At 38.8% G+C, this 25036-nt stretch overlaps 1 protein-coding gene across 1 annotated transcript in view; it reads right to left on the bottom strand.

Moving 5' to 3' along the window:
• The window catches only part of EIF4G3 (eukaryotic translation initiation factor 4 gamma 3), a 477611-nt gene that overhangs the window by 366740 nt on the left and 85835 nt on the right, over positions 1-25036 (bottom strand). The window contains 2 exon segments of the mRNA XM_053690236.1: positions 4586-4661; positions 7420-7476. Coding sequence (XP_053546211.1) covers positions 4586-4661; positions 7420-7476 — 133 coding nt within the window.

The following is a 25036-nucleotide window of genomic DNA, read 5'->3' as shown; positions in this document are numbered from 1 at the left end:
TCTTTCTACTTAAAGTGAAAGTAAATTTAGATGATAAAGTGCCCGGTTTTTAAAAATCTGATTAAAAACAGGGGAACTTTAATTCATCAAAATTTACATTTCACTTGTGTTGTGAAAATACTTACCTTTTAATCTTGACAGCCACTCCAGCGATTGCCCCGGTCATCGCAAGCCTCTTCATACGTCAGAAATGACTGATCGGTCATCCTCCAATCACAGCTTCCCCTTCCGGGGGAATCAGTCTCTGATTCAACGCCGTGATTGGAGAAAGCTGGATTGCTGTATTGCTTCCCCCGCCCGTCGGAAAGAGGCTTTGCGACGGGCGGGGGAAGCAATACAGCGGCTGTCAAGATTAAAAGTTAAGTATTTTCACAACACTAGTGAAATGTAAATGTTGATGAATTAAAGTGCCCCTGTTTTTAATAGGATTTTTAAAAAACGGCACTTTAGCATCTAAATGTACATTCACTTTAAGAGTTCTTACTGCAATGCACCACACCATTGATTTCAACAATCTAATGTTATGGCTGTTTTCTTTGCTTACACTACAGCTCTTAAAAGGTAAAAAAAGAAAATCAGACTCTTGAGAGAGAAAAAAAAAAAGATGCAACTATAGCAAAAGAATATTCTTTTTTTTCCAAATACTCTTCTGAATAAACAATTCTACCTCGCCACTGCACAGAATAGGATCCAATTCATTAACTAATATTGAGGAACTATGTATATAAAAAGGGATTATTTCCTACCTGGTTCATAGTTTATGGAATACCCTAAAATGAAAGCAACCAGTAGTCACTTTATCCTCTTAGTAAAAGTGCTCAAATCACATCCAGTGCGCCAACACAGCAAAAACTGTCTCACTCTATTACTAATAAAGTTTTTCAAATCACTTGAGATATTAAAGGGACATAATACCCATATGCTAAATCACATGAGAGTGATGCAGCATAGCTATAAAAAAAAAAAATGAGAACATTATCACCTAAACATCTTCAAAAAAAAAAAATGTAACTCAAAATGTCTTAATCTCATAAATGTGCTCTGGGAACATTTATCCTTCAGCTACTGTCAACTGCATTTAAGATAAAAATAAACAGCCACTATAGACCTAAACTTAAGGGCGGGCTGGGTGTACCAAACTTACAAAACTATCATATGGCTGGAACTTTAATCCGTATCATAGATTGGTGCAAACACACTGTTCACAAAGAGTGCGTACAAACAGAACACGATCAATCGCAAAATACTCAGTTAGGGGCATGTTGCTGGATTCCTCGTATACATAGGACGTTACACCCCTCAACAAGTACAATAACCAGATTGACACTTAAAATATGGGATACATGCATTTTTAAGTGTCCTACACTATCCTCTATACCCTCACCACTGACGCCTTTAAAACATAATTCAGAGTTAAAGGCATCCCTCCCTAGTCCCTATATAAAAATGTTGACATTGCAAGATGTAATACCATGCAGCTTTATTATGGAACACAAAGCTCTTAAAATCAAAAAAAGACCTAGAAGAAACACACAGAGAATCCCTTGCCCCCTGGTTTAAATACTTCCAAGTACACCACTATATCACTTCACACAAACATCTTCTGTTTCATAGACCTCTATCTCCATTTGAATTAATATGCAACTCCAATACATACACAAAAGGCTCACTCTCTCCCTTGTATATAAACTGTTAGTCGATCATTCCAGGAATCTACCGACCTATACAACAACATGGTCAGATGAACTCCAAAAACCAGTGACCCCCCCAAAAATGGTCAAGAATCTTTGAGAATATGAATAGGCATACCTCTTCCATTGCACAAATGGAGACTAACTTAAAATTGCTTTGCAGATGGTATTATACCCCTTTTAGGTTAGCTACTATGTTTAAGCATAGTGATGCCTCTTGCTGGAGGGCTTGTGGAGATAGGGGGGCATTACCGACATATTTGGTGGACCTGTCCAAGTATCACTTCTTGTTGGCCAGATATCCAATTGGCAATTGAACATGCTCTAAATATCACATTACCATTGGATCCCAAAGTCTTCCTTCTGAGCAGTCTTCCAAAGATTAATTGTAAACTGAGATTTAGATTACTGATTATAATGATTAACTGTGCTAGGAAACTTATTCCTAAAAATTGGAAATCGATAAAAGTGCCCTCTCTGTCAGATTGGAAATCTCTAGTCACTCAGACACGAACAATGGAGAAATACCACTATGTACTCACAAAAAGACTAGATGATTTCCAAAATGTTAACTTTATCTGGGAAGAGTATTGTAACTCTGTTACCTTATTTGGCATTTCTGTAACGGGCAGTAGGTTTATATTCATCGAGGGGTACGCTCTTTTCTATACACTCAAAACCCTGTTTATCATCAGTGGTGTGTTAGCTAAAGCATCATTTATTTACTTACCGCATACTATATTTATCTTGACCTGGATGTTATACTATAACTCTTGATGCAGATACTGTATAACCATTTGTATTGTGATATTTTATACATGTCATTCCCTGTATAGCATTCTTTTGTTTGTTTGTTTTTGTTTCTCTAAATAAAGAAAACTTGAAGAAAAAATAAACAGCCAAACCGCTTCAACAGTGCTGATGTCACACTTTACTGTGATCTCATGAGATTTCCCTTAAATCTCTCGCAATTTGATAGTAAACTTCATTAATGAAATAAATTGACAATGCTGCACATGCCAGATGCACACGCCAGATGCACACTCACTTGCAAGTCCCGGGACTAGCATCCTGATTGGCTGCTTAAAGTCCCTTTACAATGGGTTGTGGCTACTGAGAACATTTTGAGGTAAAATATCTTCCTTTTTTACATAGAAATCTTCAGGTGATATTTTCTAGTCACGGCGGTAAAATGTATTAGTAATAAATTTAGGTAGCACTGGAAGAGCCAAAACCGGCTACAGGAGTTTCACTTATTTCCCTAGTCCTTATAGTCAAGTGTACATCAACTTCCTGTATAAAAAGGGAAGCATATTCAGGGACAGTCATGATTCAGGTACTTTAAATCCCTCATATTCTTATTTTTTATTAATTTTTTTAAACAAAATTTTGACATTATAGATAAACTTGTTTGCCATGGTGATAATAGTAAACTGCACACTCACATACAGTAGATGTAATGCTTAAATGGACATTAAACCAAACTTTTTCTTTCATGATTCAGATAGAACATACAATTTTAAACAACTTTACATTTTACTTCTATTCTCAAATTTGCTTCATTCTCTTGATATCCTTTATTGAAGGAGAAGCAATGCAGTACTGGAAGCTAGCTGAACACATCAGGTGACCCAATGAAAAAGGCATATATGTGCAGTCCCCAATCAGCAGCTAGCTCACAATAGTGTATTGCTGTCCTGAGCTTATGTAGGATACTAAGAGAATAAAGTATATTAGAGCATAGAAGTTACAATGGCGTGCTATACACACTTCTTTGGCAGTTACCCAAGGGAGGTTGATGTATGTAAAAAAGTAATATTCTAGGAGCTATGGCTCCCTGGCTTCCACAATAGGTCAAGCTCTGGCTTTACACATTAGTAATAAAATAATGCAACACCATCATTTATTATGAAATAAATATTGTAAAATACTGACATAAAGGGACAGGCAACTCCAAAATGTTATTGTTTAAAAAGATAGCTAATCCCTTTATTACCCATTCCCCAGTTTTGCATAAACAACACAGTTATATTAATATACTTTTTACCTCCGATTACCTTGTAGCTAAGCCTCTGCAGACTGCCCCCTGATCGTTTATTATCTATTTACTTGCATTTTAGCCAGTTAGTGCTGTGTTGTACACAATTCCATGATATCTTTATGGCTCACATGAACTAGCAGTCTCTTGTGTGTGAAAAGCAACTAAAACAGCATGTGCAGATGCTGTCTATAGTGGCTTAGAAACAGGCAGAAATGTAGAGGTTTAAATGTTATAAAGTATATTAATATAACTGTGTTGGTTGTGCAAAGCTGGGAAATGGGTAGTAAAGGCATTGTCTATCTTTTTAAACAATAACCATTTTGGTGTTGACTGTCCCTTTAATTGGACATTTGTATACAGAATATAAGTCCAAGAATTTACAACCAATTGCAGTAAACGTACTTTGGACAGTAAAAGATGTAGGTTAGAGATTTACCAAAGTTGACCCTTTCCCGCCGTTCGGACGTTCCATGCCGTACTAACTGCGCTGGGCTTTAGCGCAGTTAGGACAGCATGGAACGTTCTAGCCATAGACGCTAGCTAAATGGGATCGTGGGCTGGAGGGCGTGCCTAGCGTCATAAGCACTCCTCCCTGACCCAATACCATAATTGAAATCACACCATTGCATGAACGATCGCGTGATTTAAATTTTTACTTATTTGCCTACATCGGAACTGTAAACAAATAAGTTCCCGCGGGAAAGGGCTAATACTACAAAATTGTTTTGGTTGTAAAATAAAAACAATGACACAGAAAATCAGTACGTGTATGTGGTGGATTAGAAAAGGATAAAAAAAGGAGACAAGAACAACAACTGTGCTGATAAGACAAGCAGCGCTAACACGTACTTACAGTGCTATAAACAGAAACTGCAGAGGGGGGGAAGATGCGCTCATCGAGACTCTGTGTCAGGGCTCCCCTTGAAATTCTGTAATGCAGCAGGTTAAGGAAGGCAAGATAAAATCTGTCAGATATTCTTGTTCAAAACTAAACATGAAAGCTGAAAACAAAAGTGCAAAACGTTTTATCTATTCTTGACGGCAGAAAGTGTGCAGTGTATTTAATGCACAGAACTTGTTTAAAGGGACAGTAAAACCCTTGAGATTTTACTATAAAATGTTTAGTTATTTGTAGTAAAACAACTTTTCAATATATACTATTTATTTTGCCCCCATTTCATGAAATTTAGCTTGTACAATAGTGGCTTTTTTAATTTCAAAAGCATCCTGCAGCCTTCTTAAAGCTAACCCTGCTACATACTAATTGGCGTTAACTGCTAACAACTGAAAAGCAAGATTATACTAACATTACCACCTTGACTAGCCTTGTTGTCTATAAAATAAAGCCCAGATTGGCTCCCCCAAAAAAGGCAAAAGGAGGGTGGAGTTTGGCTATTGGAAAACAAGATGTCTATTTGTTTTAAAAATATTTAGACTTGGCTGATATGCTCTATAGCAAGAAATGCCATGTACTTACACTTTTTACTGTCCCTTTAATTTGTGTGTTAAGTGCAAGGTTCCCTTAAAGGGATACTCTAAAGCAAAAACAATATGCTCTATTCATTAGTACAAGTCATTTTTGTATTACACATATACGTTTGCAACGACCAAGCAGAAAACGGCCAGTGATGCTTATATAACATGCTCTCTGATGAATCGTAAAACAGAAATACTGCACCTCACAAAACGCATAGGGCTGTTTCATACCTGCAGTGTTACATCAGATACTGTTTCAGATGCTTATTGAAATACTCTGTTTCCATTTGTACGTTCCTTTGATAAACAGCACTAAACTGAGCGGTTGTGGTACTTTATGGAGAAGAGGAATCAGTGGAAGGGACAGGTTATGGATTACTTGTACATTAATTGGGACAGTTTTATGTATTCTGGATTTTAATCAAGTTATTGTTTTAACAAAGCTACAAGAGATGTAATAATATTTAATTATAAACCCTTAAAAAAATGACACTAATTAAAATGTCTGTATATGCGTTTCACTGTTTATAGTGATATTACTTTACTTTCCCTTTAAAGTTACATTCTAAACACCTTGAGATTTTTATATAAAATGTTTAATTATGCATGAAACAACTTTGCAACATTCCAATTGTTTATTTGGGCTAACTCTGCCACATATCTGTACCTTATTGGCTTTATCAGATAACAAATGTAAAACAATGCATTTTATACAAACTGTGGCTAAACCTTGGTGTTTGTGGACTAAGGCACAGATTGGCTTTTCAAAAGAAGGCAAATTGTTTGTGGAGTTTGGCTACAGAAAAATAATTGCATTAAAAAAAGATGTTTGTTTTAAAAACATTACGACTTGGCTGATCAATTATTCTATAGCAACAACAGAAATATCTTTTAATGCTTTACGGCTTTAATATTATATTTCTCACAAGCTAAAACTCTATTTGGGGTAAAAAGGCAGTTCCCCCCAATCTGGTCCTACGGTTTATCCCCTAATTAAACATTTTTTAAAGGCCAGACCACTGTATTATGGTACTGAAGAATGTATTTGTTACCACCCTTCAAAAATATGCACTGTCTGGTTTCTACAGAGATCTACAATTAAAAACAAATGGTTTGTACAGCAAATCTCCAGACTTCTTTGTTTTAATTATTTTACTTATTTCATCACTTTGTAGTATCTTGCAGATGACACAGTTCAGCATTCAACGAGAAAAAGTCGAATGGTCTGATTTACGCACAAAGTACGGTACGACTGCAGTAAAGTCAGTGCAAAGTGCACATGCGCATGTGAGCATGTACGTATGAGACAGCCAGATTTGAATTCTCAATGTTCTGTACAATAGAGAATGTATGGGGGACTTATGTAACCATTTGCAGACTCCATGAAAATCTGCTATTGACTAACATACCCCCTTGTACTCTGCATTTCCTGCTTATAGATTTAATTGATTACAAACCTCAGCAATGCAGCAAATCTACATGTAAACTAGGTGAAGTTTAGCAGCTAAAATAAAGAAACTTGTTTGCACATTTCTGCTACATATTTGCTTTTTGGTATGGGAGGTGTATAATGTTATTTTAATAGGGAAGGTCAGACTCCTCAACATTGTCTCATGTGTGCGTGTTTGATGTATGTGCTTCTTTACAGCCAGTAGCGATAATACCAAGCTAAGTTAAAGGGACAGTGAACTATACGCTTAACAATTTAGCTAGAGCACGCAGTCTTAAAAAACAGGCATTGTGTGTGCAGAAGTCAGACAAAAAACAACTTTAGCAGCACTGCGTGACAGGAGTGACTGTTTGCCAGGTGATGTCAAGTCACACAGTCTCAGAACTTCCGGGTACAGAATTTGCAGCTTTAGGATCAGTCGGGAAGCAAAGAAATTAAATTGCTGAGCCATTCCAGGGGATTTCCCCAATAGAATGAGGTGCTGATTCTCGGCAACTAAATAATGCTCCTGTTTGTCTGTAAAGATTATAGACTAACTTGTTCAACATTCTTCTGAGATGTAAATATTTTGTCACCTAAGATAGCACCGTTTATGACTGGTGAATAAGTGTCAGCAACTGGCTTTTCTTAACAAGGTTATAAAACTCATTTTACCACATGAACAAGAACTCTATGTACACTTAGGTCACAACTAAACTTTCATGATTCAGATAGAGTATACAATTGTAAGAAGAAGAAAAAAACGCTTCCATCCAACTTACCTCTTTTGGTATCCGTTTTTGAAACTTAGCTCCTTTGACCCGTTCCATGACAGCATACTGAAATAGGCTCAGGAACATGCATGAGAACTATAGTATAACATTGTAACAAATATTGTTGCAAACACTCTCAAGGGAAAGGGGTGACTTTTAGAATAGAATTTCATTGTAAAGGTTTTAATATAACACACTCCATCTGAATCATGAAAGTTTAATTTTGCCTTCCCTTTATTTAAACCAAAACAATATATATATATATATATATATATATATATATATATATATATATATATATAGTGCCAGCTGTATGCTAGATTACAAGTGGAGCACAATCCATAGCACAGGGCGCTTTATCCAGTGTGCAAATTTACGCAAAGAATGAAGCACAATTTGGTAATAAAAAGTTGATGGTTAAAGAAACATGAAACCCCAAAAAATTATTTCATGATTCAGATAGAGCGAACAATTTTAAATAGCAACTTTGCAATTAACTTCTATTAGCTAATTTGTTTTGTTGCCTTGATATCCTTTGTTGAAAAGCTTACCTAGGTAGGCTCAGGAGCTTGGAACTAGCTGCTGATTGGTGGCTGCTCATATATACCTCTTATCAATAGCTTACAGATGCATTCAGCTAGCTCCTAGCAGTGTATTGATGCTCCTTCAATAAAGGATACCAAGAGAATGAAACAAAACTGAAAATAGAAGTATATTAGAAAGCTGTTTAAAATTGTATGCTATCTGAATGATGAAAGAAATGATGTCCCTTAATATATTTTAAGCAAAGCATCTTAAGACAGTCAAGCTTGGCCTATATTTTTAATGAGTGGCACAGGGAGCGCTATAAGTGTGCTCACTGTGCTTGTATTACAACCGGTGCGTTTAGTGTTGCACTTGAGCACAATCCAAAAAAACGCTGTAAACTTCTCATAGCTACATGAAGAACTACACAACTTGTGCACCATTAGCCTATAGCACCGTTAACCCTCAAGCTATATCAGACATAAATTTTACTCTGCGACCCATAGGAGTCAGTGATTTCAGAAACTCGCGCCATCCAGAATGCAGATGTCAATGAGCCCTAGAGCAGTAAAAAAATAAGCTTTGTACTTTGGGAATATAAACGTAAAAATAGAAGCGCACAAAAGCTGCACTTGTAACCTAGGAGTATCAAATGTGAGTGACAATTTGTTCTAGGATACTTAGGAGTCACATTTTCAATCATTTTTAGTCCAAAATGGCAGAGAAGACCAAAAAAAAAAATATTAGAGAAAAGTAAAGGTAACAACATGTAACAGATTTAAATGCTTCATAAAAAATAAACATAGTAACTGTTCCCCTACCAAAAAGGTATTTTTATATATAATGTTTTTTACACAATTATTTGAAAGTGAGGAGCCAGAAATTAATTCTCAGGAGCCATGAAATTATTGTATATACAGATACATGCAAAATAAATAAAGAGTAAGTGTTAAAACTGGAATTTTAAGAGTAATGGTTACAGGTATCTAAATCCTTGTTCTAACCCAGGAACGGCCAACTGGCGACCCAAGGTTTACATGCAGCCCCTGGCACTAGTTTTTGTTGCCCTAGGGCAGAGCTTTCCAAACGTTTCATGTTGGAGACGCACTTTTTAGACCTACATCATTTTGCGACACAGTAATCGAGTTGTACTAGCAAACAGGAGGTTAAACTTAAACTTGTTTTAAGAGATATGGACACATACATAAATTATATAATAACAAAATGTATTTACAAGTAACAGTATGTATGTACAAGAATTTAAAAAAGTTTAATAACACCAATAGCTACTTACTATTTTAATGGGATGTATGAGGTTGATGGGATGAAAATAGTTTCTGAATATTTAGTGGAATATTAGATAAAGACACTCGCATTTCATCAACAAGCATTTTTAAGCTTCCTATCTGTATATCAAGAGCAGGAACAGCAATGCACTACTGGGAGCTAGCCGCAAAAAAAAAAAAAAAAACACACACACCGTTTGGAAAGCACTGCCCTAGGGAAAAACTAAACTAAAAATGTGTACTTTGTAATGACCACAACTCAAGAGTCTTCTGTGGGTCAACAGCAGACTGAGGGTATCCTGCAAACTTATGTAAATCTGAACCAATGCCAACGAACATTTATAGCAAATATATTATTTGTGTGTCCATCACTGTTCTAGACTATGGCATTAAGAACTATACCCCAATCATCTCTGCTATGCCAGGAAAGGGTTAATGTTTGAAAATGTAAAGTAATCTTTAAAAAAAAAAAAAAATGAATAAATAAATATAGGATCTGGGGTAAAATTGTCAAAGCCTGATCTAGTTTATCTAAATGACATTGTCACATCTGCTGAGTTCCACAAGATGTGAAATCATTAGCAGAATAATCATGTTACAATGTTTCCATTACAGCAATGCAATAGCACAAATACAAAAAGGGACTTCCTTTCACAGATTACCACCCACTTGTCTCTAGCTCTGGTGGTAAGAAAATTCTACTCATTCCAGAAAAATTCCCCCAGTGTTTCAAAGCGGAGCTCAAACAAATACTATGAAAGGTTATCATAGCCATGAAATAAAATGTAACATCTAAAAAGCTATTGATATGGATTTATAAAATAAAGAAAAAAAAATAATGTTACCATTAAAGGGACAATGAAATTCTACATAATAGAAAATGGATGCACATTAGTCTGCTCTCTCATCTATAATTTACTTCACAAACTGTCTTTTCTACTTCTTGCAAGTAGTGAGAGTATATACACTGCATGGTTCAGATAGATGGTAACCTTTTTATACCTATTTAGGTTTAGAAGTGTGCATGTATGTTGAGCATTATGGGCAAGATTTATTAAAGGGTCTCAGCCCCATCGCTGCAGGTTTGCACAAGCGAGTCCGCCTGCAGTAGAGATTTAAGAAGCAGCTGTCATTAGACCACTGCTTTTCAACCCAATCTTCCACCTGTTATGTGGCGGATATCAACCTCCCTGGACTTTTCCGACCAGGGAGATTGACGGCCCATGCCTGTGTGTGATTGGCTGCCCGTGGGCAGGGATGCGCACATGTGCATTGATAAATGTGGGCAGTGGAATGCTGCCGACAGGGGCGAGTATGTACGCCTCTGTCCGCCAGTAGTATGATAAATCTAGCCCTATAGAGCACTGCTGTTTATAGCAGTTTTAACAATGTTATACAGTGTTGAGCACTATATTCCAGTAGTGTTTGCAACAACATATAACATTGTTACACATATTGCTGCAAACACTGCTGCCATACACATCTGCACATGCACACTTGAGTCTACATAAGTATGTTTTTTTAATACAGGATACCAAGAGCACAAAGCCAATTTGATAACGGAAGTAAATTGTACTTTTCTTTTAATTGCAAGTTCTGTCTGAATCATAAAAGTTTAACTTGGACTTACATTTCCAATTTGTAATTTACCTAACCCCAATTTGCAGCTATTGCTTAGTGCGCTACACAAGCTCATTCGCGTCTGGTCTGTGATTGGCCACAGCACAGGAGACCAGATAAACACACACAACAGGACTGTCAAGTTGTGAATTCCAAACACTGATCTGCAACTGCAAACAATGTAAACCTAAGAAAAAGAATCATGTTAACCTCTTAAGGACATATGACAGAATTTTTCCGTCATAAAACAATTGAGCAAACTGAAAGCTGTGTCCTTAAAGGGTTAAAGGGACAGTCAACACCAGAATTTCTGTCTAAAAAGAAAGATAATCCCTTTATTACCCACTCCCCAGTTTTGCATAACCAAAACAGTTATAATAATACACATTTTACCTCTGTGATTACCTTGTATCTAAGCTTCTGCTGACTGCCCCCTTATTTCAGTTACTTTGACAGACTTGCATTTTAGCCAATCAGTGCTCACTCCTAGGTCACTTCACGTGCATGAGCTCAATGTTATCTATATGAAACACATGAACTAATGCCCTCTCGTGTTTAAAATTCATTCAGATTAGAGGCAGTCTTCAAGGTCTAAAATTAGCATATGAACCTCCTAGGTTTATCTTTCAACTAAGAATACCAAGAGAACAAAGCAAAATTGGTGATAAAAGTAAATTTGGAAGTTGTTTAAAATTACATGCCCTATTAAAATCATGAAAGTGTTTTTTGGACTTGGCTGTCCCTTTAAACAATTATAACAATGATGTAGCAATTAACTGCTGACACACAGAACTGTCTGTGAAAAAACTAAGTCCAAGAGTCTCTAAGTTACACAGGCATCTAACATAAGTTCAATTAAAGGGACATAAAACACAAACATTTTCTTTCATGATTCAGATAGAATTTACAATTGTATTTTTTTTTCCAAATGACCTTTATTAACTTATTTGCTTCATTTTCTTGGTATCCTTTGATGAAGAAGCAGCAATTCACTACTGGGAGCTATGAAAGCCAATAACATGAGGCTTATATGTGCATCCACCAATCAGCAGCTGCTGAGAATACCTATGTAGTCTTTTCCACAAAGGATATCCAGAGAACAAAAATAAATAAATAGAAGTGAAATGGAAATTTGTTTAAAATCACGTTCTTTCTGAATCATGAAAGAAAGAAAATTGTGTTTCATGTCTCTTTTTTGGTAGCTCTGTACCACCAGCCCCAGTAGTATGCAGCGCAACACCACAGCTTGTGCACGTTGCAGGGTATATATTGCTCAGCTTGAGGAATCTTACTAAACTCAAGAAAGACATTTGTAACTCACTACATCATTAAAGGGACAGTCTAGTCAAAATTAAACTTTCATGATTCAGATAGGACATGCAATTTTAAGTTTACTTTTATCATCAAATTTGATTTGTTCTCTTGGTATTCTTTGTTGAAAACTAAACCTAGGTAGGCTCATATGCTAATTTCTAAGCCTTTGAAGGCCGCCTCTTATCTCAGTGCATTGACAGTTTTTCACAGCTAGACAGTGCTAGTTTATGTGTGCCATACAGATAAAATTGTGCTCACTCCTGTTGAGTTACCTAAGAGTCAGCACTGTTTGGCTAAAATGCAAGTCTAATAAAAGAAATGAAATAAGGGGCAGTCTTAAGAGGCTTAGATACAAGATGTAAAATGTATATTAATATAACCATGCTGGTTGTGCAAAACTGGGGAATGGGTAATAAAGGGATTATCTTTTTAAAAAATAAAAATTCTGGAGTAGACTGTCTCTTTAAAGCACTATATGTGCTCAGATATGAATGAACACATCCCTCCATGACAACTACTGCACGCAAGTCATACTTAGGTTTTATAGTAAAGCTGGACAAATCCCAAGTGCCATAGAGTCCTAATCTGGCATTTTCCCACTAGAGTGTGTTTTACACTCCTCATATGCGCTCAGGGAAATCTAGAGTTAAGTTTCTGCTGCATGAGCTCTCTGGGAAACAAGGGTTTAAATCACGGCTTAACCCATTGACTGCACGTGTATTAGGCACAATCAAAGGTTAAATTGTTACTATGTGAATATTCTTGCAAATCAAAGCGTTAAATCAACAATGCCAGTGTGATAACTAACAGATTAAAACAATGCTGCATGGGTGTAATGGTACATGTCACATGACATTATATAGACTCCAGCTCTCTCTTTTGAGGGCTGGCATACGTTGAGCCCTGCATTACAGTCTAATAGGAAATCTCCTATTGTCCTTAAAACAAACTGATTTAGGATACCATAAACACAAAGGTTAAGAGCCCTACAGAATTTACATCAAGAAAGATAACGAAAGGCTGATTCCTATAAAGGGATATTTGTTGTTCTTATAGCGGCACCACTAATAACAACATACATAAAACAGGATGACAGATAGAAGTAACACCTACATAAAAGGGTTCCACTAACATCTTAGCACTTTAGAGCAGCGGTTTTCCATACCTGTATGTGCACTCCAGCTTTTCCCATCAAATTACACAAACCAGGCTTTGCTTTCTCTTTCACTCCAAGGAAATAAAAAAAATAAAAATCACAAGAATAAAATTTCCCGGTTTCTTTTAAAGTATTTTGTGAAAAAGAGTTAAATGATGAGAGTCAGAATACAGGCGCAGGATCAGCGTGTGTCTGATGTGTGAGATGATAAACACTCTGTAATGTAAGCGCAGGGGGGAATCGTCACATGAGCACAAGTAATCACGTCTTGCCAGAGGCTGTCAGTGCAGTCTGCTGTCTGGAGCTGCGCAGAATGGGAGAGCAGACTGTCACACGTACCCAGCAACACAGCACGTAACAGCAGTGAAAGGACATCTAATCCCAGACAGGAGAAAAACACAGAAGTGATGCAGCTGGGGTAACTCCAGGTCAGAACAGGCAGTGCACATCCACGCAGAGACAAGAAGGAATGCTCTGATTGGTGGCTGAGCCGGCTGTGTACAGGAATGAATACATAAACACAGTGGATACAGGGCCACAGGCAAACAATAAAACACGTGTCACAGGAACTGGGCATTTAACCATTTGATTGCCAAACAACACAGCAGCCCATTGCTGCATTATGTATTTGCAGACTTTTCTGGCAGATAATGTGTTAATTAAAGGGATATTCTACTGTAAAAACAAAATATGTTTATTTATCTCCTGACAAGGAGCTAGTATTTAAAGTTTTCTATAAAGTAATTGGCACTGTCATGTTCAAACCTACTTTTCCCTTATCTAACCCCTTCTGCTAAGGACAATTAAAGGGCTATGCCACAGTCTGTTTCATTGTTGTAATAAAAAAACACTGAGCTGTGTCTTATACTTAATATAAATAATTGCAATATGTATCATTCATCTATTTAAATGGATTTTACCATTTATTTTTACTACATTTGTTTTTGTCCTTTACTTCCTGTCACAACCTCACAAGGAGAAGGGGCCTCTGCAGGAAGGTTTATCTTAGCCTGATGTTATAAAACGTCTAGGCTGGTTCCTACTAAAGGGTCAATCAAGTCAAAATAAACATTTACGATTCAGAAAGAACATGCGGTTTTAAGACACTTTCCAATTTACTTCCATTATCAATCTTTTTTATATTCACACTTTCTGGGGAACGAGATCCTACTGAGCATGTGCAAAAGCTCACAGAGTGTACATATACTAGTCTGTGGTTGGCTGATGTCTGTCACATGATACAGGGGGCCGGAGAATTGGTGGGAAAAAACTAAATGTATGCTTACGTGATAAATTTCTTTCTCTCAGGATATGGAGAGTCCGCAACGTCATTCAATTACTAGTGGGAATATCACTCCTGGCCAGCAGGAGGAGGCAAAGAGCACCACAGCAAAGCTGTTAAGTGTCACTCCAATACCCATAATCCCCAGTCATTTGACCGAAGGAAAATGGAAAAAGAATAACACAAAGGTGTAGAGGTGCCTGAGCGTTAGTCAAAAATAACTGTATTAATAAAGGGTGGGTTTGTGGACTCTCCATATCCGGAAAGAAAGAAATTTATCAGGTAAGCATACATTTTGTTTTCTTTCCTTAGATATGGAGAGTCCACAATGTCATTCAATTACTAGTGGGAACCAATACCGAAGCTAGAGGACACAGAATGAACAGGGAGGGAGAACAAGACAGACAGACCTAAACAGAAGGCATCACCACTTGAAGAACCTTTCTCCCAAAAGAGGCCTCAGCCGAGGCAAAAGTATCAAAATTTGGAAAAAGTATGCAGAGAGAACAAAGTTGCAGCCTTGCAAAGCTTTTCCACAGAAGCTTCATCTTTGAAATCCCAAGAAGAGGAGACAGCCCTAGTGAAATGAGCCATAATTCTCTCAGGAGGCTGCTGTCCAGCAGTCTCATAAGCAAAACGAATCATACTTCTCAACCAGAGGGAAAGAGACGTAGAAGTAGCCTTTTGACCCTTATGCTTTCCTAAAAAACAAACAAACAAACAGGGCAGAAGACTGGCAAAAATCCTTAGCCGCCTGTAGTTAAAATTTTAGACCACGCACAAAATCCAAGTTGTGCAACAGACATTATTTATGAGCAGGATTGGGACAGAGAGAAGGAACAACAATTTCCTAATCAATATTTCTATCCAAAACCACTTTAGGAAGAAAACCCAATTCAGTACGAAGAACCGCATTATCCGCATGAAAGATAAGGTAAGGTGAATCACACTGCAAAGCTGAGAGTTCCGATACTCTCAGAGCAGAAGAGAAAGCAATAGGAAACAAAACCTTCCAAGATAGCAACTTAATATCTATGGAATGCATTGGCTCAAATGGAGCCTACTGCAAAACTTTAAGAACAAGATTAAGGCTCCAAGGAGGAGCAACAGGTTTAAACACAGGCCTGATTCTGACCAGGGCCTGATAAAAAGATTGAACATCTGGCACATCTGCCAGACGCTTGTGTAACAAAATAGATCATGCAGAAATCTGACCTTTCAGAGAACTGACTGACAACCATTTCTCCAGACCTTCCTGGAGAAAAGACAAAATTCTATGAATCCTGAACCTACTCCAAGAGTAGCCCTTAGATTCACACCAATAAAGGTATTTATGCCATAACTTATGGTAAATTTTTCGAGTAAAAGGCTTGCGAGCCGGGATAATGGTCTCAATGACCGACTCATTAACCTAAGCGTTCAATCTCCAAGCAGTCAGCTTCAGAGAAACGAGATTTGGATGGAGGAATGGACCCTGAGTTAGAAGGTCCTTCCTCAGAGGAAACCTCCAAAGCAGTCGAAAAAACATCTTCATTAGATCTGCATACCAGATCCTGCGAGACCATGCAGGAGCTATTAGATTTACAGATGCTCTCTCTTGTTTGATACAAGCAATAACTTGTGGAAGAAGCGCAAACGGAGGAAACATGTATGCTACACCGAAATCCCAAGGAACCGCCAGAGCATCTATCAGAGCGGCCTGAGGATCTCTTGACCTTGAACCGTACCTTGGAAGCTTGGCGTCCGTGGTGGTTGATGTAAGCCACTGAGGTGACGTTGTCCGACTGAAACCTCATAAACTGGGCTAAGGACAATTGAGGCCAAGCCATCAGAGCATTGTAAATCGCTTTCAACTCCAAGATGTTTATGGGGAGAGCAGACTCCTCCCGAGTCCATAGTCCCTGCGCCTTTAACGAGTACCAGACTGCTCCTCAGACTAGCAGGCTGGCGTCTGTGGTCACAATCACCCAGGAAAGTCTCCGGAAGCCTGTGCCCTGAGAAAACCACCACGGGAGAGAGTCTTGTCGACTGGTCTAGATCTATCCTCTGAGACAGATCCGAATGGTCTCCGTTCCATTGTCTGAACATGCATAATTGCAGAGCTCTCAAATGGAATCGAGCAAAGGGAATTATGTCCATGGAAGCAACCATCAGACCAATTACCTCCATACATTGAGCCACTGATGGCCGAACAGTAAACTGAAGAGAGAGGCAAGAGGAGAGAATTTTGTATTTTCTGACCTCCGTCAGAAAATTTTTCATAGATAGGGAATCTATTATGGTCCCTAACAAAACCACCCTTGTAGCTGGAACAAGGGAACTCTTTTCCAGATTCACTTTCCAACTTTGGGAACATAGAAAAGACAACAACATTTCTGTATGAGAGTTTGCTTGTTGAAAAGATTGCGTCTGAACCAATATGTCGTCCAGGTATGGCACCACTGCAATTCCCAGAGACCTCATCACTGCCAAGAGAGCCCCCAGAAACTTTGAAAAAATTCTGGAAGCTGTGGCAAGGCCAAAACAGAAGGAGCCACAAACTGAAAGTGTTTGTCTAGAAAGGCGAATCTCAGGAATTTGTGATGATCCCTTTGGATGGGAACATGAAGATACACATCCTTCAGGTCTATGGTCGTCATGAACTGACCAAAGGAAGAATGGAACGAATGGTTTCCATATTGAAGGACGATACCCTGAGAAACGTCTTGAGGCACTTTAGGTCTAAAATGGGACCAAAAGATCCCTCTTTTTTTCAGAACCACGAACAGATTTGAATAGAATCCTAGACCGTGTTGACTTACTGGAACTGGAACAATCACTCCCAGGGAGGAAAAGTCCTGAAAGCAGTTCAAAAATGCCTCTTTTTTTTACCTGGCCTGCAGATAATCTTGAGGTCGAATATGCCCCTGGGAGGGAAAGTTTTGAATTATATTTTGTAACCCTGAGATACTATGCCCACAGCCCAAGGATCTAGGACATCTCGTCTCCACGCTTGACAAAACAGGGAGTCTGCCCTCCACTTGATCCAAATCCGGACCGGGCTTTCAAGACGACTTGGACTGCTTCTGCATAGAAGAGGAAGACATTTGAAGTTACGAAAGGAACGAAAATTACATTGATGTCCTATGAGTCTGTTCTTCTTGTCTTGCGGTAGAAAAGACTCTTTTCCACCTGTAATATAAATTATTTCCGCCAGACCAGGTCCGAAAAAGTTCTTCCCCTTGTAAGGAAGCGCCAGAAGCTTGGACTTAGAGGTAACATCAGCTGACCAAGGTTTTAGCCACAATGTCCTGCGGGCTAGGACAGTGAAGCCAGACATCTTGGCTCACAGTCTAATAACTTGCATGTTAGCATCAGAAATAAAGGAATTGGCTAGTTTGAGAGCCTTAATCCTATCTTGTATCTACTCCAACGGAGTCTCTACTAAAATTGATTCAGACAAGGCATTGCACCAATAAGATTCCGCACTTGCTACTGTGGCAATACAAACTGCAGGTTACCATTGAAGACCTTGATGAACATACACCTTCTTCAAATAAGCTTCTAGTTTTTTGTCCATGGGATCCTTAAAGGAGCAGCTATCCTATATAGGGATCATAGTTCTCTTAGCTAGAGTAGAAATAGCCCCTTCTACTTTAGGCAACGTGCGCAAGAATCTTTAATGGAGTCAGCAACAGGAAACATCTTTTTAAATACGGAAGACGGGGAGAAAGGAATCCCTGGCTTCTCCCATTCCTGTGAAATAATCTCCGTCACACGGTCTGGGACAGGAAAAACTTCCACAGAGGAAGGAACATCATAGTATTTATTAAGTTTACTAGACTTCTTAGGGTTGACAACGACAGAAGTATCGGAGTCGTCCAAAGTAGCCAATACCTCCTTTAACAGTACACAAAAGGTGTTCAAGCTTAAATCTGAAGCTTACTTCTTCAGTATCAGATGAAGGAATAATACTATCCGAATCTGAGATTTCACCCTCAGAGGCTACTGGCATATCCTCCTCATCAGACTTACGAGGGAGGGCAACCTGCGTAGCAGTAGGTGGAACAGAAACCTTACTATCTGAATATCTAATTTTCCTCTTGCGTTTTCCCAGCATAGGAAAAATCAGGTAATGTCGCAGTTACCGCAGAAGATACCTGTGCAGCAAAATCTGCAGGCAAATAAACTCTTCCAGGAGGCAGAGAGGAACTGCAGGGCACTGTATGTGATGCCATAGAGGCTTGGGACGTTTGAGGAGAAAGCTGTTCATTGCCTGAACAGCATCATCCTGAGAGGCATTAAGCTCAGAGGGCAACAATTTATCTTTAAATTGAAGTGTTCTAGCTAAGCATGCAGCACAGAATTGCATAGGTAAAACAATGTGTGCCTCTTTGCATAACAAGCATTTGTCAAAAAACACAGAGTCTTGGTCCATGTCCATAATACTAAATAAAAAATTCCCCAAATTGTAATTTTTTTTTTAAATACACTGTCACTAGATCGACACTGAAGAGACTGAAATTCAATTACACCGCTCCACTCCGTGAATATCCGACAGCAGAGAGAAGTCACATGACCGGTAGAGAGAGGAAACAAAGCAGCAAGTAAAAGGCGTGCGCATTTCCCTCTGCCTACAACATAAGATGCAAGTAGCTGCAGCTGGTTTCAAACTCAAGCAGTTTGTCAGTTAGCCTGTTCTAGCTAAGCAAGCAAAGAAAACCAACTGCCAAATTTTAAGTTTATACATAAACCCCCTGTATAAAACATAAGCCAAACACATACTAATAAAGTATTTCAACAAAATTAGCCCAAAGAGGAAAAACGTCCCAATAAAGGGAAGATTAACCCCTAGTCTCAACATACATAATGTGCCTGCCCACTGGCAAAGAAAATCCTGTATAGAGGATTTTAAAAATGTCCCCACCTAATGCATATGACATATTCTTCTGAAGTGCAAGTCTCCAAGACCTAGAAGACAAAAGCACTTACCTGCAGTCTAGCTGTCCAGCAGGAAGACAGCTCACAAGGCGTGAAAGGACACATACTCCTTACAGAGACCTGTAGAAAAAGAAAGAACAGAGTAACCAACTCTGGCTTTCTGTACCATGGGCAGCAATGTATTAGGAAACAAAGCAAGGACTACATCACAACTTCCTAACTGCTTAAAAGCCACCACTACTCTACTGAAGAGATTGACGTGGACTCAGCTAAACCCAAATCCTTGCTTGCAGGGAAAGTACCCGAAAAAGGAATTAATTTCTTCAGACACCAAACTACACCTCCTTCGTTGACATTGGCAAAGAGAATGACTGGGGATTATGGGTAGGGGAGCAATACTTAACAGCTTTGCTGTGGTGCTCTTTGCCTCCTCCTGCTGGCCAGGAGTGATATTCCCACTAGTAATTGAATGACGTTGTGGACTCTCCATATCTTGGGAAAGAAAATAAATTTATCTGGAAAAAAAAAAATATACTGCTTATTTGAAATTAAGAGTAAGTGCTATAGATTTGTCCTTTTTATTATGTACTAGTTACTTATGTAATTCTACTGCATTGAGTGGCCCTTTAAAGGGACACTGAACCCAATTTTTTTCTTTCGTGATTCAGATAGAGCATCAAATTTTAAGCAACATTCTAATTTACTCCAATTACATTTTCTTCATTCTCTTGGTATCTTTATTTGAAATGCAAGAATTTAAGTTTAGATGCCGGCCCATTTTTGGTGAACAACCTGGGTTGTTCTTGCCGATTGGTGGATAAATTCATCCACCAATAAAAAAGTACTGTCCAGAGTCCTAAACCAAAAAATAAAAGCTTAGATGCCTTTTTCAAATAAAGATATCAAGAGAACGAAGAAAAATTGCTAATAGGAGTAAATTAGAAAGTTGCTTAAAATCGCATGCTCTATCTGAATCACAAAAGAAAAAAAATTGGGTTCGGTGTCCCTTTAAGTTAATAGACTAGATAACAGGGAGTCAGACTTGCTCATGCCTAGATCTGTCAGAATGTAACCTAAGTTTCAAAGATGTCCGCTCCCATATCACACTGGGGGCAGAGGCTACACTAATCATTTCTAAGTGCTCATTATGCAAGAAAACAAGTACGTTGTCTGCATTTTTCCATTATTTTTTTTAAGGTTTAGTTTAATTTAACATATGTGTTTTTACCGAAGGAGCACGGTTTAATATCCCTTTAAAAGGGACAGTCAACATGAGAATTTTTGTTGTTTAAAAAGAAAGATAATCCCTTCATTATTACCCATTCCCCAGTTATGCATAACCAACACTGTCATAGAAATACACTTTTTACCTCTGTGATTACTTTGTATCTAAGCCTCTGCAGACTGCCCCCTTATTTCAGTTCTTTTGACAGACTTGCATTTTAGCCAATTAGTGCTCACTTCAGGGTAACTTAACGTGCATGAGCTCAATGTTATCTATATGAAACACATGAACTAATGCCCTCTAGTGGTCAAAATGCATTAAGATTAGAGGCAGTCTTCAAGGTCTAAGAAATTAGCATATAAACCACCTAGAATTATCTTTCAACTAAGAATACCAAAAGAACAAAGCAAAATTGGTGATAAAAGTAAATTGGAAAGTTGTTTAAAATTACATTCCCTATTTAAATCATGAAAGTTTTTTTGGGACTTGACTCTCTCCCTTTAAGGACAGATAAGTGTACAAAAAATATCTGTGTGGAATATAGCTTTAAACCCTGTTAAAGTAACTAACATTGCTTTACTCCACAAAGCCATTGTCAGCACATTTTAACTGTCCCTAATTGTCCCCAGCAGAAGAAATTAGATAAAGGAAACCTAAGTTTCAACATGGTATTAACCAGTACTTTATAAAAACTAAACCTTTATACTTATTTCATCAATATTTAAGCAACTAATATAATTTAAGAATGCATTCAAATAGTATTCTCAGGTCAATCTTTGGTGTGAACACATATCTAGAATTTATTTACTGTTTACTGACACACCTTATGTAATTGTCTTATATTTATGTCACATTATATTAAACAGAGTACTTGACAGTTACATAACAGCCCTAGGGATAAGATTGGGGATCATGGGATTAGCAGAACACTACCCCTGACAAAAACATTTGTTCAGCTGATAACTGTGGAACCGAATCCGAGCAGTAAATGTCACAAGAATAGGAAATGTATGCAGAGGATGGAGGGGACAAGGGATGAAAAGCAAACAATAGCCCAGCACGTGTCTGGCTGAAAGACAGCTTTGTCTGGGCATTTCAATGGGGCCTTCACAAAGTATGAATGCAACATATAGAATCTGACTAGATCCATTGGCCGTGATGGTAATAAGGGTCTAAGCAGGTTAGCAGCCCTTTCATTGTGAATCCACAATATGTACAATATGTGGCAGTGCCCTACAATGTACAAAGTGGACCCCAGAACACCAGTGGGACAACAATAGGATTCCATTGGTCTCAGGACACTAGTAACTAATGAGTGGTCTTTTTACTAAAGTATTGGCCCACGGCTCTGGTAACTAAAGGGTTACATCTACAGTGTCAATTTACTTCTATTATCAAATTTACTTCTTTCCATGAGCGTATTCTGAGGTAGGCTCAATGAATAACATTGTTACAAACATTGTTGCTCAATCACTGCTGCCATGCACACTCCTGAGCTTACCTTAGTATGGTCTAGTGGAAAGGATATAAGTCAAGTGTAATCAGGAAATGTGCAGGGATTAAACACATAGTTAAAGTACTGCTCTGGGCCTGCATAGCACTGCTGGTCCCAAGTGAAAACTGCCGCTGATCCATTCAGCATCGCTAGTCGCACAACTGGACAGCGCTGCAGATGGGATCAGCAGCAGTTTCCGCTGAAATAAGGGGGCGGTCTGCAGAGGCTTAGATACAAGGTAAACACAGAGGTAAAAAGTATATTAATATAACTACTGTATGTTGGTTATGCAAAACTGGGGAATGGGTAATAAAGGAATTATCTATCTTTTTAAACAACAACAATTCTGGTGTAGACTGTCCCTTTAAGTTCTGAAATATAATGTTAAGGAAAAAAATCTTATTACGGTTACAAAAACTAAAGCCATTTGCTTATTAGCTATATAAGATTACACACTAAAAACATAAAAAATATATGTTACAGTATGAGATACGTTGTTTTAAAAATGTGGCAATAGATTTTCTTTGGGAACCTCTTGAATAGACCTCACATATTAGAAGTTGTTGCCTTCCCTTTTTTTTCTCCTTTTCTTCAAAAGGTTATTAAAAACGCATATAAATATAGCTGCTTGAATAATTAAAGATATGTAACAGTGCCAACATCTTCTCTTTCTTTTGCTGGTTAATGTCAGAACATGTGGGATATTTCCAACCACTATAAGATTTAATGTATTTGGAATAACTTTATATTACAGGTAGAAAACCCTTTATCCAAACTGTTTGGGACCAGAATAGATTTGGATTTCAGAATAGTTTGGATTTACTTCTTAAACGGGAAGAGTCCACAGCTGCATTCATTACTTTTGGGAATTCAGAACCTGGCCACCAGGAGGAGGCAGAGACACCCCAGCCAAAGGCTTAAATACCTCCCCCACTTCCCTCATCCACCATTCATTCTTTGCCTTTCGTCACAGGAGGTTGGCAGAGAAGTGACAGAAGATTGAAGATAGTCTCTTATGGAGGGGAGTACTCTTCGAAATGGGACTGGAGTTTTAAGTAATCCTGTCAGCCTCTCAGTGAGAGCATGGATGAAGGTTAGAGTCCAGAGTTGCAGGGAGAGTCCTTTCTGCGAAACCATCCCGACTCATTAACGGCTCCTAGGCAATCAGCGTTGACGAGTTTCGCTGCCTGCCTTTATTCACTCAAGTCCATGTCAGAAGCGAGGCTACTATCTGTCACACTTGAAGGGCCGTGTTCCTGTTCCACAGTGTAGATTTTGGTAAGATCGTTTCATTTTATTTTGATGTAAATGTAATGTTAACGTAAGAAGTCAGGGTCCCAGTGGGACTCCTTTATCTTATGGAATCAAGGGTTAATATCTCCTGAGGGGGGTTATTGGACAGGGGGGACTTTAATCATGTTTCTTATGTGATTCTGTCTGCTAATGTGTAGTGATGCTTGGGCTCATGGCTATTCGGAACATAACAGCCTTATCAGTTTGCACAGCCCTATTAGAATAACGCGCCTTTTTTCTTTTGGCTACATGGTGCACCTCGTGACCGGGTGTGGTCACGTATTTCCATTTCCGTTCTCTGACGAGTGGCGGCGGAGAGAGTCTGTTCGTTAGTTGTCTGGTTCACAGGAGGTGTTGAGTGCCCCAGCTATTGGGGGTGTAAGGTGCCGTTTAGTGTCTGTCCATAATTGCAATCTCCAAGTTATGGAGGATTCTGATTTTTTAGAGACGGATATCTCCGATTCAGAGTATACGTCTTGCGAAGAATACGAAATGGCCCGGGTTATCCATGCCCATCAGTTATGTTCGGATTGCTGTTCTAGAGTACTCTCTTCCCCCGAATCAGGGAGCTTAAAGTGCGTTGAGCCATCTGCCCCCGAGGATTTCATGTCCTGTGAGGCACGTGCCCAGAACCTTCTTTTGCTACGCAAGCAGGTATCCCTATGGCCGTTACTCCTTCTACGGAGGGCGGCTTGTTTCCTCATGAGGTTACTGCACGGTTCCGCATGGCCATATCCATAGCGTTGGCACATTTATATCACCCAAGAGAAGTATTTTTAAGATACAGTCCATGTTCTGTTAACTAGGGCCCGTTGAGCATGAATTAGCCTGATTCAGTTCGGCCTTCTGGGGAAGCGTTGGCCTCTGAGGCTTCAGGGACCCCACCCTCGGGGCCGGGGTCATCCATGGATCCGGCAGGGGAATATTCTGCCTTCAGTTATAGACTGGCACGTCTTCGTGTCCTACTAAAGGCATGTTTTGGCGGTGCTGGAGGATTCCGGTCCTAGTGGGCCAAGGGATCCTCTGTCTTCTGTGCCGGATAGCAGATTGGGTTAGACGTGTGGGGATGAAGCCAATCTCCTTGACATCTCCGTTTTTCTTTTCTTTTAAGTATCTGTTCCAGTTCTGAGCTTGGGAGAATGGGGCCTCCGATCGGCTGGTCCTGTTAGCGTGCCCATTCTCCTTGGGCTTTCACTCACAAGTGCTGCCTTCAATTTATTTGATCCGGCTAGGATGTGTTTGATTTGTTTTAAGAAGCTCCTGTCAGAATTTTCCTTTTTGGGAACGTTTCTTCTCTGGAACTGATACTGAGATTTTGTGGTTGCGTGGGCATGTCCTCAGAAGTTGTGCATTACTATATAAAGACGTAGTTATGTTTATAGTTTATGTTATCGATCCCTGCAGAGGGTTTTGATTTTTCTTGGACAGTTCCGGAGTGTTCTTGTACCAGGCGGGTACTGGTCGGACGCTAGCTGCTGTTCCTTACGGTTCATGTCACCCACGTGGGGCC

Source organism: Bombina bombina, chromosome 8 (genome assembly GCF_027579735.1).
Source record: "Bombina bombina isolate aBomBom1 chromosome 8, aBomBom1.pri, whole genome shotgun sequence".
NCBI classification, from domain to species: Eukaryota; Metazoa; Chordata; class Amphibia; order Anura; family Bombinatoridae; genus Bombina; species Bombina bombina.
The sequence above is the reverse complement of the archived record's forward strand: the minus strand, read 5'-3'. Positions and strand labels throughout refer to the sequence as shown.